General features: G+C 32.9%; 2 protein-coding genes and 1 long non-coding RNA gene across 3 annotated transcripts in view; 2 read left to right on the top strand and 1 right to left on the bottom strand.

Moving 5' to 3' along the window:
• Nucleotides 1–492: 492 nt before the first annotated feature.
• Nucleotides 493–8,261, top strand: LOC127937992 (gamma-soluble NSF attachment protein). The gene is made up of 12 exons (XM_052534353.1): nucleotides 493–796; nucleotides 1,855–1,922; nucleotides 2,015–2,099; nucleotides 2,796–2,813; nucleotides 2,974–3,004; nucleotides 3,083–3,192; nucleotides 3,955–4,021; nucleotides 4,095–4,165; nucleotides 5,574–5,652; nucleotides 5,756–5,835; nucleotides 5,907–6,036; nucleotides 6,952–8,261. Exons 1-12 carry the CDS (start codon nucleotides 741–743, stop codon nucleotides 7,090–7,092), a joined length of 936 nt encoding a protein of 311 aa, XP_052390313.1. The 5' UTR covers nucleotides 493–740; the 3' UTR covers nucleotides 7,093–8,261.
• Nucleotides 8,262–9,886: 1,625 nt separating this feature from the next.
• LOC127938001 (piezo-type mechanosensitive ion channel component 2-like) overlaps nucleotides 9,887–19,470 on the bottom strand; it is a 52,315-nt gene continuing 42,731 nt past the window's right edge. The window contains exons 44-52 of the mRNA XM_052534359.1: nucleotides 18,344–18,502; nucleotides 17,459–17,606; nucleotides 17,183–17,371; nucleotides 16,153–16,248; nucleotides 15,792–15,964; nucleotides 12,655–12,771; nucleotides 12,472–12,554; nucleotides 12,131–12,356; nucleotides 9,887–10,979 (exon numbers count right to left, since the gene is read on the bottom strand). Coding sequence (XP_052390319.1) covers nucleotides 10,727–10,979; nucleotides 12,131–12,356; nucleotides 12,472–12,554; nucleotides 12,655–12,771; nucleotides 15,792–15,964; nucleotides 16,153–16,248; nucleotides 17,183–17,371; nucleotides 17,459–17,606; nucleotides 18,344–18,502 — 1,444 coding nt within the window. The 3' untranslated portion in view covers nucleotides 9,887–10,726. The remainder of the gene's footprint in view (nucleotides 10,980–12,130; nucleotides 12,357–12,471; nucleotides 12,555–12,654; nucleotides 12,772–15,791; nucleotides 15,965–16,152; nucleotides 16,249–17,182; nucleotides 17,372–17,458; nucleotides 17,607–18,343; nucleotides 18,503–19,470) is intronic.
• Nucleotides 14,800–18,366, top strand: LOC127938008 (uncharacterized). Its single transcript, XR_008148616.1, has 3 exons — nucleotides 14,800–15,812; nucleotides 17,111–17,365; nucleotides 17,478–18,366. It is a non-coding gene; the product is annotated as an uncharacterized LOC127938008 (long non-coding RNA).

A 19,470-nucleotide genomic window follows, 5' to 3' on the forward strand; every position in this document is an offset into this window, starting at 1 on the left:
AATAATAATAATAATAATAATAATAACAATAATAATAATAATAAATAATTAAATTCTACCTAATTTTGAACACTTTTTTGTCTAAACTAAAAACAAATCCATTTTAACCTTTCTCCATTTTTGACTGTAAAAATGGTCTTTATTAATACAATTTAAATACTACACATGTATGATACTAGATTATTATATGATATCTATCTATCTATCCATCTATCCATACATACATACATATACACACACATTCACACACTCTCTCTCTCTCTCTCTCTCTCTATATATATATATATATTCTATATGTTAAATGAATAGATACATATGGTTTACTTCACATATAATATAATATAATATAATATAAAGGTAAATATCTATAAACACATTGAAAATGTTATATATATATATATATATATATATATATATATATATATATATTCTATAATTCTATAATAATTACAATTCCATTAAAATTACAAATCAGTAAATAAATTAATAATAATAATCTACTTATATATTGATTCAATAAATAAATATATGAGTATGCCTGTAATAAAAAATAAATAAAGTGTGAATCGCAGATGTTGAATGTTGCATTGCAGCATCCATTCGGGCTCCCGTAGAAACCATCGTGACGTGGTTGAGCTCTTGGAGAAAATCAGGATAATCTACGTAACCGTCCATCCTCATCGTCATCCTCGCGAGCAGCGGGTCGGTCTGTGTCCTCTTCATCCGCCAAACCGAGAGCCATGGCCGCACAGAAGATCAACGAGGCGCACGATCACATCGCCAAAGCCGAGAAATGGTGAGATAAGGACTATTCTCAATGAGCGGACAGAACAGATCGTTTCACACACACACACACACACACACACACACTGCGTTCGGATCGGCCTGCTGTCGCTGTCAGTCAGACTGTCACTAATACTGCTAGATAAGCGGATGCAGCTGGTTTTTCAGCTCAATCATTGGTGCAGTTTTGTCCTGATGATTAAGTGAGATGATACGCGATCATTATAATATTCCACAGCGAGACTGATTGCGTAATCGCGCGTGCAGTGCTAGAGGTTACCTTGGCGACAGCTGCAGTGGTCCTGATGTGGTCATTATTATGAGGGTTCTACTGATGATGTGGGCTATTCCTGAAAAGCATTGCATGTTTACAGTATGTGCCCATCATGTAGGGGAGTACCGGGGCAAGTTTGTGAAGACAGACATGACAGTAAACAGAAGATTTAAAATCTAAAGTTCTGTTACACAGGTGTGTTTTTTGACACACTTTGCATTCACCTAAATTATGTGCATTATGAATTATGATCATTTTTTTTTTTTTTTTTTTTTAATATGTGTTCCCTTGTGGAAAATAAATACTTTAAAAAGAGTACGAAAAATTATTTAAAATAATATAAGTGTGAACTGAATGCAATGTTTTAAAAACCCAATTGTATAGTATTTACAATTAAATGAAAATGCATTATAGTTTAAATTTACATTGAGCCTATGTGTTTTCTGACTAAAGTACATAAGTAAATGTAATTTAATAACTCTGTTGTCTTTAAAATATTGTAGTGTACTACTGAATATACTGAAAAGCTTTCATGGTAAACTAAAGTATGCTTTAGTTCTATTGAAATTTTATTACAAATTTCTAATGATAAAATTGCATTTGATTGCATTTAAAATATACTGTATTTACTTGAAATGTAATATCGAATAACACTACAGTTTAAATTTTATTGCTACATTGGTCTTCACATCAAAATAAGTTTACTTCTTCAAAAGTTATACTTTTTAGTTATACACATGCAGTACATTTAAGCAGCACACCGATTGTTAAAAACAGTTGAATTTTACCTCATGCAGCTTGAAGACCAGCATGACCAAGTGGAAACCTGATTATGATGGAGCCGCTTCAGAGATGGCAAAAGCAGGTGATGAATAAAGTGACGTCTTGCACTGATGTTATTGATAGATACAGTGAAATATTATGAGCATAACACAATGTCTGTTGGTGTTATATCAGCTGTGGCTTTTAAAAACGCCAAACAGTTTGAACAAGCGAAGGATGCGTATCTGAAGGAGGCCGAGTACCACACAGAAAACAAAGCGTATCCTTCTCTTGCACATCAGACTGCAGTTACTAGTTCAGGACAGAAGAAGAAATCAGAATTATCATAGTTCATTTAACAGCCGTATATCACTGGGGGTTACTGTATCTGTAATTTTTATGCTTATTTGTGATTTATCTGTAAATACTGAGTAAAATGTATTGCCAGAATGTGCCATATACAGTACAATTTTATTTTATTTTTAAAGAAAAATATTTTTTTATTCAGCAAGGATGCATTAAAGACTTTCATAGGCTTTTAATTGAAATAAACACTGATCCTCTGATCTTTCTGGAAAATAAATGTATGATGGTTTCTATGGAAATGTTAAGCAATGTTTTTAACATTGATTATAATCAGAAATGTTTCTTGATTATCAAATCAGCATATTAATCTGATTTCTGAAGATCATGTGACACTGAAGACTGGAGAACTGATGTTGAAAATACAGCGGAGCATCACAGAAATACATTACATTTTACAATATATTCCCATAGAAAACAGTTGCTTTAAATTTTATAATAATATTTCACAATATTACAGTGTTTACAATATTTTTTGATCAATTAAATGCAGCCTTGTTGAGCATAAGAGAAAACTCCAACCAACCCCAAACTTTCAAACAGTGTAGTATTTGAGTAACTCTTGGTTTTATTCTCTCATTCGTACTTATATTTACTTAACTACAATTCACAGACTCTTCCATGCAGCAAAGTAAGTGAGCATTAATATTTCATATACTTATTACCCCTAAGTCTGTACAGACAATACAAAGCCAAACTAATCTAAAGTCTACCAGTTTCTTTTAATAGTTGTTCTACGTATAGATCTAAAAAATGGCACCCATCATAACTCATGCTGTTCTTCTTCTCAGAGCGTATGAACAAGCCGGCATGATGCTGAAGGTGAGTTGGTCACACAGGGATTGTTATGGACGGCCTGTAGGTTTCAGGAGTGTCTGAATGTCTCTTGTCCGTCGGCAGGACATGAAGAAAATGCCTGAAGCCATTCAGCTGATCGAGAAGGCCAGCATCATGTACATGGAGAATGGGACGTCTGGCACCGCTGGAATGGCCTTGGACAGGGCTGGGAAGTGAGTAAACGGATCGAAACACTTCCTGAGAGGTCACTTGTGTGCTTTCTCATGTGTAAACAATCAATCAATCAATCAAAGTTTATTTATAGAGCACCTTTTTAAAACAGCAGGTGTTCACCAAAGTGCTGTACATACAATATAAAGTAAACAGTAGAACTAAAAAGCATAAAAAGAAATAAAATATAATAAATAAAAACACAATAAAATATGCAATAAATACAATAGTGATTTATAACACACACTTAAAAGAACTCCTAACAGGTAACTCTCATACTGTGTTATATGCTGTACTATACAAATATGTTTTTAAATGTAATTTAAAAACAGCAAGTGAAGATGCCTGCCTAATGTACAAAGGTAAATTATTCCAGAGTTTCGGGGCCGCTACTGCAAAGGCACGGTCACCTCTGCTCTTTAATCTTGCATTGGGGGAAACTAAAAGCAGTTGCCCAGCCGACCTAAGTGCTCTGGATGGAGCATATGGCTGTAATAGATCTGAGAGCTATTTAGGAGCAGTATTATTTAATGATTTAAAGACTAAAAGTAAAATCTTGAAATCAATTCTAAAACGAACTGGCAACCAGTGAAGGGAAGCTAATACAGGTGTAATGTGGTCTCGTTTGCGTGTCCCTGTCAATAAACGTGCAGCCGCGTTTTGTACCCTCTGCAAACGTGTTAGAGATGCCTCAACAACTATAATATGCATGCAAAGCTTGTGTTACCATTACCAGTGTTAACTAGTGCCATCTGCTTTTTCAGACTCATCGAGCCGATGGATCTGGAGAAAGCCGTGGACTTGTACCAGAAGGCCGCATCTGTGTTTGAGGTGAGGAAACGCAAGCATGATCATCCTAAATACTCGTGCGTAACCCATGTGAACTGCTCTGTGATGTGTTCAGAATGAAGATCGTCTCAGACAGGCCGCAGAGCTCCTGGGAAAAGCCTCCAGACTTCTGGTGAGACTGCGCAGGTATGTCTTAAAGCATTAAACTGCTCAAATGATGCTCAGTTATGATGATTAACATGATTTGAAGTACAGAAAATACATGGAACGCTCCGTTTAAGTTCCCGTTGCTTTAAAGCTCCGCCTTCTGAAAAGCCAAGTCCACCCCCATCTTTTATAAACTGGTAAATTTATCATAACCGAGTTTCAACAGCTGTAAACAGTATTACTGTATATCTACTGTACAGTAACTGCCATCCATATTGGAAGTCCATATGTTTTTTTGGCCTTCGCGGTGAAAAAACAGCATCTCCTCGACATCACTTTACTGCTCTTTTTGGGCGGGCCAAAGAAGCAGTAGGCGGGCATTATGCAAATTTGCAATGTGCAATCATAGCTAAATCAATAAATAAAATAATGGCAGGATTACAAATAAGGCATTTCAGGCAAGATTTTCTGTTGGAATCTCTTTGATTATGACTTTGTGCTTGTATCAGCTCTATTATCCACTAAAGGAAATATAAAATTAAAAAAAGCATAATAGGTGCCATTTCAGCATTAATAGTCCATGTCATAATACCGCCTTTGTTTAGTGTTCAGTAAATTAAATAGTTGCATATAATATCATTTAATCACCTTTATTACTTCACTTGCTCTCCTGATGACTTCACAATAGTGCTGTTAACTAAAACTAAATATATAAAACAAATTTATTCATTGAAATAAAATAAATGAAATATAAAAAAGTTAAAATTGATTTAAAATTAAGATGTTTTTTTTATAAAAATGACAAAAACTAAATGACAAAAACTTAAATTAACAGAAAAACTGAAAATGTCTGAGACACAAAAGCTAATTATAGTCGTTATTCACTGATAATCGTCCTCATTAGCTTTTCTTATGCCTTCAAAAGTGTTGTTACGTAAACTATATTAGTATAATATCAGTATAATAGAAATCCTAATAGTCAGAACCCTAAAAATTGAAATAAAAATAAAAGTAAATGAATCAAATAAATAAATAAACAAGCATTAAAAAATATAAAAACACACAAAACACAACATTACTAAAATGTTTACTTAAAAATAAAAATATCCAAATAAAAACAAATTCTTATTAACTTATTTTATTTCAGTTAGTTGGTACATTTCTATTTTTTGTTGAGGTTGAAGTACTAAAATTACAAAAAACTAAATTTTAATAAAAACGTACAAATCACCAAAAAAAAAGCACAAACTTAAATTAAAGTGAAAAAATGTAAAATATTATTTAAAAAAAGAACAGAAAACAAGAAATACTATGTAATGCCATGTATTATAATAATGATAGCAAACTAACACTGGTTCATGATTCTGTATGCTAGCTTATCAAAGGATCATGAATAAACCAGTGTTATGTATTCTTTATTACAGTGTGTGTTGTTTCTTGTCCTCAGGCTGGATGACGCTGCTGTGTCCCTTCAGAAAGAGAAGAACATGTACAAGGAAATTGAGAATTACCCGACCTGCTTTAAGGTGCAAATACTGATATTCACCTGGAGTTTTTGGAATAAACTTTTAATGTACAATTGAGCTTTTATAATATTGCATGAGTTTCAACAGATGTTTGATATTGCAGAAAACCATTGCTCAAGTGCTGGTTCATCTCCACAGAGGAGACTTTGTGGCTGCAGACAAGTGTGTCAGAGAAAGTTACAGGTACGAACGAGTAACATCATCCATCGTCCTTGCATCATCTCTGCTCAGTGTGAAATTATTGTGTTGTTCAGTCTCCCAGGGTTCAGCGGGAGTGAGGACTGTGTTTCGATGGAGACGTTACTGGCGGCGTTTGACGAGCAGGACGAGGATGTGATGTCACGCGTGTGCAACTCACCTTTACTGAAGTACATGGACAACGACGTGAGTCTCAGACATCATATTACACTCCAAACAGAACAATACCGTGAGAAAAAGAGAGAGAAAATAATTAATTACACTCAATAAAGAGGTCATTTAGCTCAGTATTTGTGAGTTAAAATCAAATTATATTAAATTAAAATAAAACTATAAATTAATAATAACAATAATTCATTTATAATAATTTTTTTAAAAGAAGTCTCTTATGTTTTCCATTTTAAGTATTGTATGCAAAGCTGAATAGAAAGTTCAAAAGACCAGCCTTTATTTGAAATAGAAATCTTAAATGCTAAAAAAAATATTTTTCTGTTTTGATCAATTTAATGCATCACTGATGATGAAAAGTATTCATTTCTTTAAAATATATATTTTTTTATTCATTTAAAAAATGTTGAATCTTACTGACCCCAAACATTTGAACAAAAGTGTACATGTTAGTATAATTATTCTGTAAAATCATTATCAATAAATTGACAAACAATTTTTGTTAGAATTGTTAAGGATCACATATATGTATAAGTTTTAGTTTGCATTTGTTTAATTTTTTTACTTTTGTTGTGTATTTTCAGGTTATATTTAATATGCATGTGTAGTTTTTCTCATGTATTTTTGTTTTAACTCTTATTTTTATTGTATTTTTTATTTTTATTTTGTACTACAACTTAAAACAAAAATACCTTTGCAACAAGCTGAAATAAAATAATCGTAAGTTGTTTTTAATATATTTAATTTTATATATTGCATATTTTATTTCAAGTAAATAAAGTTTTTTTATGATTTTATTTTTAATTAACAATAACCTTGGTGGAAACATAATATATTTACCAGGCCCAGGCATTAACTATATTTCCAAAAATCCAATAATCATCTTATCATTCAGTAATAACGAGCTGTTTTCTTGTGTGTGTGTGTGTGCAGTATGCCAAGCTGGCGATCTCTCTGAAGGTGCCCGGTGGAGGCGGTGGGAAGAAGAAGAAAGCTCCTGGTGCTCCTCAAGGAGGCAGCGCTGGTCCTCCACCCGCAGAGGAAGACGACGATTACGAGGGAGGTTTATGTTAATGGAGAGAATGACAGACTCCTCCATCCATGAGTGTGTGAGTGTGTGTGTGTGTGTGTGTGAACAAGCATATCAGTGTTTCCTGTCTTTGGGCAGAGAGTCATTCTTGAGGAATTCTGTTCCCGTTTGTCCCATCTGTAGGAGTGCCCCAATTCCAGTGTGTTTACATATTAGACATTTTCTTCATCATGAGATTTGAAGCCTCTTTCTGTTATCATTGAAAAACATTTTTGCTGAAAGTTTGAAAAGCTTGAAAGAGCGCGATTATAAATGTAACTTAAAAAACAACAATAACAACAACTGTTACTGCCAGTGTTGGGGAAGTTGCTTTTAAAGTTACTCACTCACTCATTAAAAAGTAACTAATAGTGATACTTACTTTTTATGGAACTTAATGCACTTATGTTACTTTCGTGTTACTTTTTCTCACCTGGTCTTGGCTTGCTTATTTATTTTTAATAACAATAACCCCAAAAGTTATATTTTTGGTAACTGTAAAAGCCCTTTACATCAAAAGTGAAATGAGTAAGTCTCTGCACCTCGCTCCTATTTCTCATAACAATGAACGGGAAAAAACTAAAAGTTACTTTCTTTTAAATTTAAAAGTAGTGCGTTACTTTACTAGTTTACTTGAAAAAAGTAATCAGATTATATGATGTAGAATAAAAAGTGAAAATATCTAGTGTTAAACCATGACCTTATTTAACAAAGAAAAGAAAAAACATTCAGAAACACCATTGACTTCAGGGTAATGACTTTCAGTGCACTTGTTCTCCACTGGTCAATCAATCAGATAGTCCCTTTCCAGAAATCACACCATTAATTCAACCTCTAAACTGTAAGCACTGGAAGTTTTTAGTGTGTGTGTGTGTGTGTGTGATCATAAATTGTGTTTAGATATGTTTTAATTTCATAATGAAAATGTGTAGTTGTGTACAGAAGCTGTTACTTATTTTTATTTATGAACACTGTGTAATGTCAAAGTGATGTTAAATCAGTTATAATCTTTGTAAAATACTATAATGTTATTATTATGTATAGTAATTTATTGTAAGTGTTGTTGAAATGTAAATGTCGCTGTGGAGTGAGGCGTCATGCTGCGTTTCCAAATACAATATACAACCTGACAGGCAAGATGCAAAAATAACTTAATAAACAACAGTCTACACTGTTTGGTCTGCTGTGTTTTCTCATAAACTATCTAGAGAATTACCTGATGAAATAAACGTTAACTTAAATAAACTCAAACTGATTTCAAATGGTAACTCAATTTTCATTTGGTGTCGATCTTCGTAACTAAAATATAAAGGTAAACATTTATAAAATAAAAAAAAACTATCTAGACATGTAAAAAAATTTATATTAAGAATAAAAATAATAGTACAATTATTATTAATAATAAAATAAATACATTTAAAAATAAAAAATAAAAAAATATATATTTAAAATATATATACAGTGTAGAAAGAAGCCTCTTATGCTGCCTCTTACTTAATAATACTGCATTTATTTGATTGCAGTAAAAACTAATGTTGTGAAATACTATTATAATTTAAAATAACTGATTTCTATGTGTATATATTGTAAAATGTAATTTATTTCTGATGCGCAGCTGTATTTTCAGCATCATTCCTCCAGTCTTCAGTGTCAGTGTGCATTTACTGCTCAAGAAACATTTCTGATTATTATCAATGTTGAAAACAGCTGTGCTGTGTAATATTTCTGTGCAAACCGTGAAAAAATGAGAAATACAGTAACAAAAAAGTGAATAAAAGGCACTTTTATCCTTTAATCATGTGTGATATATTTGAAGTCAATAAACTCCCATTTCCTGTTTCATCCAGATACAGTTTCCATTTTTCCCCATTTTGATATAAGGATATAAGGTAATGTAAGCGTTTCATGTCAAACATTAATTGTCATTCATGCAACATTGTCTTTAATGCATAGTTCAAAGATGGACTCAAAACAATATTGAGTGTCATCTTTGAGCATCAGCACAAGACGATCCATCAGCATGGAGCTCATATTGATATTCATATAAATCATATACATGATCCCATTGTAAACTGAGACTCCAGCAGTTCATCTGTGAGACCCTGATCCAAAGAAAGCTCGTTCCTGAGAATGACTCTCCTGTCATATTGCTCAAATAAATACAAGTATGAAGTACAAATATGAGTCAGATTCTTCTCCATGTACAAACAGCTTTCTGACGAGCACAACTCGCCTGGTGATGCATACGAACAGTAATAACTCTACTCTAACAATCTGCAAATGTGTCATGTCTTCAAGGATCTGTTAATAACTAACATTCATTATTCACTGTCACCACAAGTCAGATGTTTAGCTACATAATCATTCATTAAAACATGAGCTGAACTAACCTAAAGTGTTCATTCTGTTCATGTTGCATGAATGAAGCACATTTTACGTCGTTGTTGCATTGTGAAAATCAAACAATGCTTTGGGAAATAATTGATTTTGCCCATATTTCATGAATTCTGAATGCATTTCTGTGTGAATCATCCATAAAATTATTTTGATTTACAGAGAAACACATTAAAAAATAATTCGGAACAAATTTCTGTATGAATAATCCATTACAAATCGTGTTTTTATGAAGAAGGGTATACAAACAAATTTATTTTTCTGTATAAATAATTAATAAATTCATTTGAATTTATGAAGAAACATTCAAAAATCTGTCCTGAACTAATTTTGATTAAATTATTCATAAAATCATTAGAATTTACAAAGAAGTGCAGAAAGAAGCACATTTAAATTATTTTTTTTAACTTATTTCTGTGGAAATAATCACTAAAAAAGAAACATAAAAAAAAACATTTAGAACATTTAATGTATAGATAATTCATAAAATCATTTGGATTTATGAAGAATATTTTAAAATTCATTCTGAACCGATTTCTGTGCAAATTTGTTCATAAAATCACTTTGACTTGTGAAGAAATCTACACAGAAATCCATTCCCAAATTTCTTCTGAACAAATCTGTTTAAATTACTCCTGAAATGATTTGGATTCCCAAAGAAATGTGCACAGAAACATGAATTCTCTGTTTAACAAATGAGTTGCTGAAACTGATAATTCATTATAGTGTGAAAATAATCTCCCATTAGTTATGAAAAGTCATTATACATATAAAACACCAAACATACTTTTCACTTCCCAAATCAGTGTTCATAAATTACAGATGTTAGTTGCGTATTCCTCTTCGCACTTTGTTGCACATGAGAAAAAAGGTTGGTATCCTGTTTTCGTGAAATTATCCGAATGTATTCCTGAGAGAGATAGTGGATCATGATGCATCTAGTTGATTGTACAAATGAAATAAGGCAAATAGGGACAGTCAAGTCATTCACAGCGCCACCTACAGGGCTTCGGTCCTGCTAAGTCTAAAGTAGGTTGAGTATTTCTTAATTAAGGTGAAAGTTGCATCATAGATGAAGCCCTTAAAGTTCATTTATCAAACACTAGCAAGTGCACATACACCGGATAAAAAAACGGCACGAGTGCTAACGTTACATTAGTTATCATGAAGAACAATCGGTTCAATCCAACACTTGCAATTCCAGCTTTGTGCTTCTCGTGGTTCGTCTGGAGTTCCTCCTCATCCTCACTCGCTCTTCTCTCTGGCCCACTTGATCATGGTTTCTGGAGAGCGGTAGAGGAAGATGAGTTTGGTGTACAGGTCTTCCTCCAGGTCCAGTTCTCCCGTCTCTCGGACCAGGAAGATGTCCGTGCAGAGCTTGAGGATCCGGTTCACGTTAGGCATCTCATCGAACATGATGGTGTGCGAGATCCCGCTGAAGAATTCACGCACAAACTTCCCGATAACCAGAACCACCGACATGTACAGACCCATGATCCTGTGCACACACAGGTTCACACGCTTTAATCCTAGATTGATCAAATCTATCTCCATTAGGTTCATATGGATTTCATTTGGGATGTGCAACATTATGACCATTTCTATAGAAGCTCATTTTCACCATGGAATGAAACAAAAAAAAGTACATGCAACTTCTCAAAATTCAAAAAAAAAAAAAAAAAAAAAAAAAAAAACTCAGACCTGCAAGGAGAATGTAATTGCAAGATGCATTTAGGATATTTTAGAATATATTTAGAATTGCAAAAAAAGGTAATAATTCTGGCTTTTATCTCACCACAAAATTGCATTTATTCCTCACGATTCTGACTTTTTCATGCAATTATGAATTTATATCTCTCAAAAAAAAAAAAAAAAAAATCTGATTTGAAAGATAAAAACTTGCAATTAACAAATTTTTAGACCATGGCAGAATTTTTGTTTTCTTTCTAAGGGCTGCATGAAGAAAAGTCCAAATTTTTAGATTTATTATTATTATTCTGCGATGGAATCAGACTTCTCTTAAATCATTCTTTATTTTTTTCATCCATCATATCAGTAAATATTGTAAACTAATGCCAGAATATATTTTTTTATTATTATATGCTCACAGAAGCTGCATGTATTTGATAATAAATACAGTAAAAACAGTAATGTTTTGAAACATTATTACAATTTAAAATAACTAGCTTCTATTTGAATACATTCACAAGCTAGTCTTCAGTGTCACATGATCCTTCAGAAATCATTCTAATATGCTGATTTACCATTCAAGAAACATTTCTGATTATTAAACATGTTGAAAACAGCTGTGCTGATGAATATTTTTGAGGATTATTTCAGGATTCCCAGGAGTCAAAAATAACAGCATTTATTTGAATCTTTTGCAACATTCTAAATGTCTTTACTGTCACTTTTGAAAAATGTAACAATTTTAACATTCTGAATAAACGCAGTAATTTCTCAATAATATTCTTAGCAGTCATAAACCTTTGAAATGCAGTGTATCATAAATGTAAATCGGGTGCATCCCTGTATTGAATTTAACTTAAATTTTAAATTTGGTTTTTAAAAATGTATTCTTAAACAGACAAACCTCTATACATCTCTTTAATGTTAGTGCTGTGAGGACAGAAACATGTCTTCACTCACCCATAACCAGCCAGGAAGCCCAGACTGGGAGGACTGACTTCGTCACTGAAGATATAGATGTCCAGACCAGATTCGTTTGCTTTCCTGGCTGAGCCCACAGACAACGGCCCTGGTTCTGTCTGATTCACCACCCACCACTCTTGGATGGCGTCTGATCTGTCTCTTTTCGCTTTGTTCTCTGTGCTGGAATTACGTAAGGACAGTATGATGTTCATGTATTCTTTACCTTAGAGAGCACACAGAAGAGTGAAGAGAAACAGATCTGTTGATGAATGCTGTAGAAACACATGGGAAATTTAGCAAAGGCAAAGCTATGCCTGGTGGAGAGCTGGAAGTTTTACCATTTTTGTAGAGCTGTGCAATAGGCTTGGCATTGGAGTCACTTGGTGCTCTGATGTATCTTGGAAAAATGTTTTCGATGAGCCTTAATAAAAAACACCATTACAATTTACCATTCAGTCAAATGGCTTTTTAGTGGTAAAAAAGTAAGGAAAAATATGTCTGTGTTTGAAGCTTGAACTCACACTTCTTTGTGTTCGGTTCCATTCAGTAGTTTTTTGAGCTTAGTTCTCGTGGGCATGTCCAAGTTAATCGTGTGTTTTCCTATTGCAGTTTCAGCTTTGGCACCTAAACTGAGGTTTCTGTTGGATAAATACAGCAAATGAAACCAAACAGAAATGAATTCAGTTACTTCATTAATGAAAATCGTTAACATCTTTGTCCTGACCAGAGCGGCACATAATTCATATCAATGCCATTACATGCAAAACAAATTCTCATGAGGGGATACCAGGGTGATGACTGTATGAAACATGTCTGGCTCACACAAAATAAATTACGTTTGTAAATTCCTATTACTGTACTGTGACAAAATTATTCTCTTTTTTGTATTTGTTGGATTAAAAGTAATTCATGAAAGAAATCGAAAAATGTTGTCTATAATTGTTATTCATTTGTATTTTATTAAAAAAATAACCACCGGAAAGTGAAAATTTGCTGCTAATTTACTCATCCTCAGGCCATCCAAGATTTTTAGTTGAAGCCGTGGTCCTTGGTGATTAATATAATGCAAGTCAGCGTCTAGCAGCACTTTGAGAGTCAAAAACAGCATATCAGGGACCACAAAATTAATACCCGCCGCTCTCGATGATACATTGAGGTCTAATGAAGTGAAATGATTTACATTAATTCAGATCCTTAGGCAAATGGGGAAATCTGTTTCCTTCAGACAGTTTGTTTCAATGAACAAGTATGTTTACATAATAAACATTTCATATTTTTTTTATTAGGGCTGGTAATTTAATGCATTAATTAGATTAATTAATTATGGAGACAAATAACGCGTTAAAATAATTAACGCATTTAACGCACTTTCTCCACCCCAGACCTATGTGGATCATTTGCCATTTCATACAGTCGATTGATGACTAATATGAGGCAGGACAACAACATACTGTGTGATGGAGCCTAGAAAATATCCCTAAAATTCAAGATATGGGGCAAAATGTTGTCTTGTTTTTACATCACATAGTTAAGAAATATCACACGAGCTGTAGGCTAAGTGCAATATCACATGAATGCAAATGTGATTCTCATCTTGTACAACAATTCATTAAGAAGTTAGTATTGTGTTATTTTAGACACAATGCTGTCTGTTTTGTTTAATTTTGCCAACCAAAATATAAAGACAAATCAGAACTGTACATCTCCGAGCAACCCACATCAGCATTTCATTTCTTAATCCACGTTTTGAACGAATTTGAACCATTTGGCACAGACCGATCGGTTTATGACATCAAAGTACCGCGAAAAGCGATTGAAAAGCACAAGGAGTCGTCTGCTCTTTAAGCTCTTGTTGTTCTTTGATGTCACACACCGATCGATCTGATGGTGATGATCCACTTCAAGTCGAACAAGCCTAATGATTCAATGAACCATTCATAAAGAACCATTTACTTCACTCCTGAATGAATCAGCCATTTGAACGAATCAACGAATGAATAAATGACTCGATGTCTTAATCATTAAGACATTTCCCACCACCTACTGGCAGTTTTAGTTTATTATTTAGAGTATAATTTCATTAAAGAAATAATTTCATATTTTTACAATAATAATAATAATAAAATTAATAAAATAAATTATTAAAGTTTTAATAAAAGATGACAATTCTGTCATCATTTACTCACATGGTCCAAAAGAGTATATGTAATAAATTTTATCAAACAAAAAACTTCTAGATGAACCTACTTTTTGTAATCTCTGTTCGATGCTTTGCACAACAATGACTTTAAATTATCTTTTCAGAGTAATTTCTCCAAATTTGATGTGTGTGTGATTCATTAGATTAATTAATCACCACATCATGTAATTAAATAGATTAAAAATTTTAATCGCTTTCCAGATCTATTTTTTATAATTAAAGCGCCTAATAGTGATGTGATGCATGAATGCTTTACATGTCTAAAGTACCGTATTTTTCGGACTATAAGTCGCACCTGAGTATAAGTCGCATCAATCCAAAAATACGTCATAATGAGGGAAAAAACATATATAAGTTGCACTGGACTATAAGTCGCATTCATTTAGAACCAAGAACCAAGAGAAAACATTACCGTCTACAGCCGCCAGAGGGCGCTCTATGATTTCAGGTTAGACTACAGGAGCTCTGAGCAGCATAGAGCGCCCTCTCGCGGCTGGAGACGGTAATGTTTTCTATTGGTTAATTTCTCTTGGTTCATTTCTCTCAGTTCATGTCAAATTAATTTTGATAAATAAGTCGCACCTGACTATAAGTCGCAGGACCAGCCAAACTATGAAAAAAAGTGCGACTTATAGTCCGGAAAATACGGTATATAAAGTAAATAAACTGTTGTTCATAAGTTTTTTAGTGTTACTGTAGCTCAACTGGTAGAGTGTTGCGTTAGCAAGCAAGCTAGCGCAATGTTGGAGGTTCGATTCCCCGGGAACACATGATAGGTAAAAATTGATAGCCTGAATGCACTGTAAGTCGCTTTGGATAAAAGCGTCTGCTAAATGCATAAATTTAATTAAATTTTTTTAAATTTAATTTTACATAAACAATGAGAAACCGTTGAGACTTTTCGCCCCTTCATTCAAGCGTTTGGTTCACTCATGCTCATATCAGATTCAAACTGTTTCCTCAGTTCAGTGACTGTTTTTAGGAACTGAAGCACTGAATGATTCATTCATCACAGGATCAGATATTTCCAGTCGGAGCGACTGTCAGGCGTCTGAAAGTGATTTTTGATTGAATAACTTGTAGATCTGTGCTGCTCGAGCCGTTGTGAACTAAAGAATGATTTGCTCGCCTTAGGCTCTGGACTACAGGCAATTATGTTGTGAATAATGTTTGGTTTCTTGCACAAACCGATCACTTTGCTTCATAAGACCTCAATATATTGTCAGGAGCCACAGGTATTAATTTTTAATTCTCAAAGATGGGCTGACTGTTCTACTGAAGAAAAATATAAAAGCAGATTTCCAGTGAACTGTCCCTTGAATATGATATCTAGTATAATAACATTATGGGATCTCAGGATGAAATCATTTTTATTTCACCCATCAGCCGCCGCTAGCAGACCAGGTTCTTCTAAGCGCTCTGTCTAAGCCTGTATGCTGCTGTGATGTTGAACTCTACCTCTGTATGGACCAGGTGAAGGTGAGAGGAAACTTCTCGTTCGTGTCATTGAGCATATTAATGAGGTTCTTCTTGCTCGGGGGGCTGATGGTCCAGAGCGAGTTGGAACTTCCTTCTAGTTCTGCTATTGTCAAATCCTCATAATTATAAGACTCCAAGAACAGCTGGGCACTCTTTAGAAACAATCCGGGATGCACAATTTATCATTATCAGACAATATTAACTTCTTGCATTGGTTTGACAATAAAGCACATCAGATATATCGGAAATCATTTCTATATATTGGTGCATTACTAGAAAACATGTTCATGTCAAAATACGAAGGAGCCACTGTGATCTTAACAGACAGTTAGTTGCTTACTGGATTAGCATGGTATATTTTTGACAACTTGGCAAACTCTGTGTCTGAAGAGATTTGTTTCAGATGGTTCAGCTGGGCGCTCATTGTGAAGATCGGCTGAAAATAGAATAAAAAAGAAAAAAGAAAAAAAAAGAAAGAGCACCATGTTAATTATCAAATGGTAAGCAACCTGAGATCTGAACGCTTCCAAAAACATCAGATCACCTAGACAGCATTGAGATTAAATGGTGAACAAATAGAGATTTGACTGACTGAAATATAAAAAAAAATTAATCTAAATTGTAAATACTGCAAAACAGTACAAAAAAACAAGAAATAATAAAACTTGAGATAAAATATAATTACTAAAGTTTAAACTAAAATAAAAAAGAATACAAAAGAATAATAATAACTTATAAAATAATAAATATATAATTTAAATAAGTAGAAAAACACTGCAAAAAACAAGAACTATTAGAACTTGAGATAACATAATTACTAAAGTTTAAACTAAAATAAAAAATGAAAACAAAATAAGAATAATAAATTATAATAAATATATAATTTAAATAAATAGAAAAACACAGCAAAATACAATAACTAATAAATCTGATATAATATAAAATTACAAAAAAAGTAACTAAATTAAACTAAAAAAGAAAACAAAAATAATAAAGTCTAATAATAATAATAAATGATAATACACTATATTAATAAAAATACTTAAAAAATGACAAAAACATAAAATTATTAAAACCAAAAATAAAATAAAAAATAAATAAAATAAAATTCAAAATATTAACAGTATATGAACTAATAAGTAAATTAACCTCAATAATAACTGAAATGTTTCTAATCAACTGATCTGAAGTGCTTTCTTATAATCTTACTGGATGACTCAAGTGTCTCGACAAATGTCTTTCAGGAGAAACACCTGGGACAGAATTAATAGCAATAAAATATTCCTTGGTTTTTACAGAACATAAAAGCTGGCAGAAATCTGAAATGACCATGCAGATGAGCAGCACTGTGTCCTAAATGTGAGGTGCACCTGAAGTCCTCCCAGCGTGAGCGTGACGGACACGTCCAGCGGGGTGTTGACCACTCCTGCCACAGATTTGACCAGAGACATGAAGAGCAGCGGGAACCAAACGATGCAGATCAGGAGCATCACGATCAGGCCGCCCATTCCATACTTGATGAACTTCTTCTTCTTCTGCCCGCGGGGCTGAGGGTAACGCTGCCACACGACACACACACATATGCTTAGGATGCTGCCTTAAGAGCAAGCGCTCTATGTAGCCTGTGTTATTTCTCACTCTCTCACCTTCTCGGACTCCCTCCAGCATTTGAGGATGAAGATGTGAGCGTAGATGTCCTCCACACAGATCCAGCTAGACAAGCTGAGCGTCGTGTCCGTCCAAACCCAGTCCATCACCGCACGCAGCTCCGTCAGGAACGGGATCAGACGGAACCTGGGACACACAACGCATACTAGAATGTATAGAAACCGACTTGGTTTGCTTTAATTTCCTTTTACTTATAAAATTAGTGGTTGACCTATATATCAGATGATCTTTGACTTTTTAATTTTTTTTATTATCAGCATTGTAGATAGTTTTTTTGTCAGGCTTATGTATCAGAAGTGGGACTTTTTCTTTGAGAATAACTGGGATTTAAAAAAAAATAATAATAATTTAACAATAAATGGGACTTTTATTTTGACAGTGATAAGAATGTCAGCACCTGCGCTCACATTGTCTGTCTACATTAGCTTTCTGTTTGTTTAACAGTTCTGTAAATAATAAATGATTAAAAAATAACCTCAATTAAAAAATTTATATATATACATTTTATATTTTATAGATTTCATTTTTTTAAAATTTTCCTTATTTGTAAAAAATAAATAAAAAAATACTATAATAGGATTACAGAATAAAGTTGACATCCAAAGTATAAATCAGTATATTTTACAGATTTTTTTTTTTCAAATTTAAGTTCAAATGATTTTTTTTTTCAGATAATTAATTTTCAAATGATTTTTTTCCAATTTAGTATATATTATGTAAAATAATTATAAAGAACCAGTCATCCATGTGTTTTAACTATCTTTATTTGAAATAGTCTGAAATCATATATATATATCAGCTGAGATATATGATGCTCTCTGAGATATCAGACATGCATCACTGCTGTTCAACAGGTTTCTCACCCGTGGAAGAGGAAGAGGTTGACGTAGTTGTAGCTCTTGGTGAGGAAGTTTCCCAGGATGCGAGTTGGATATCCACAGCGGATCTGATACGCTGACAGGCCGAAGTAAATACATTTGACGAAGTACCAGACCTGAGCGATCGGGTTCTGACTGAAGCGTCTGCACAGAGGAGATCAAACACCTTTGTTCTAACAGATTACTACATATTCTTATTACATTTGATTATTCCTGGATGCCATTGCTAAAATACATTTTTAGTTAACAAAGAGATTGTCTAAATCGAAATCATGAAACTTTAAGTTTAACAACAATTACATTTTGAGGACCTTTTTCCTCAAATTCTGTTGTTGTTTGTTTTTTCCTCGCCTCAGATTTCATGTTTTTCAGTTTTCATTTTTCTGGATTCTGGTTTTAATGATTTTAATGAATTTATTAAACTTTTCATATGGCCATATGAAATGTTGTTTTTTTCCCTCTTAATTTTATTTTTTATATAGTTTATACATAAATAGTTAGACTCTCACTAAAATGACATTTTGTTGATGAATTTTGATCATTGCAAAATGATCAAAATGATGTAAAAATTTAACAGACCAAACCTATTTTAATCTTTTTAAGGAATAACGAACATATAATAAAATATGTAAAAACCATCCTGAATTTATATATATATATATATATATATATATATATATATATATATATAAAAACAGCTAAAAAAAAAAAAAAGCTAAAAATTGATAGCCTGAATGCACTGTAAGTTGCGTCAGCTAAATGCATAAATAATTTTTTTATTTAATTTTATATATATATATATATATATATATATATATATATATATAGTTTATTATTCCTTTATTTTTCTCTTTGTATTAAGAGGCCACACCCACATCTTAGCCACACCCACACATTAACCAGCTGTCTTTGATTAATTAATTAACACTGGTTTAAGAATACCAGTTTGACCATTTGATTTGTGTCCTGAGGAACGCTGTTTAGTTGAGACAGTTATATCTATTTTTAACTAGTTGTAATGATTTAAGTATTAAGTATTTAGCCACATATTCCTGATTTTAATTCAAATCAGAATCCTGTTTGTTGCCTCAAGTTAAACTGAGAAGTGTAGT

This window comes from Carassius gibelio, chromosome A2 (genome assembly GCF_023724105.1).
Source record: "Carassius gibelio isolate Cgi1373 ecotype wild population from Czech Republic chromosome A2, carGib1.2-hapl.c, whole genome shotgun sequence".
Classification (NCBI taxonomy): domain Eukaryota; kingdom Metazoa; phylum Chordata; class Actinopteri; order Cypriniformes; family Cyprinidae; genus Carassius; species Carassius gibelio.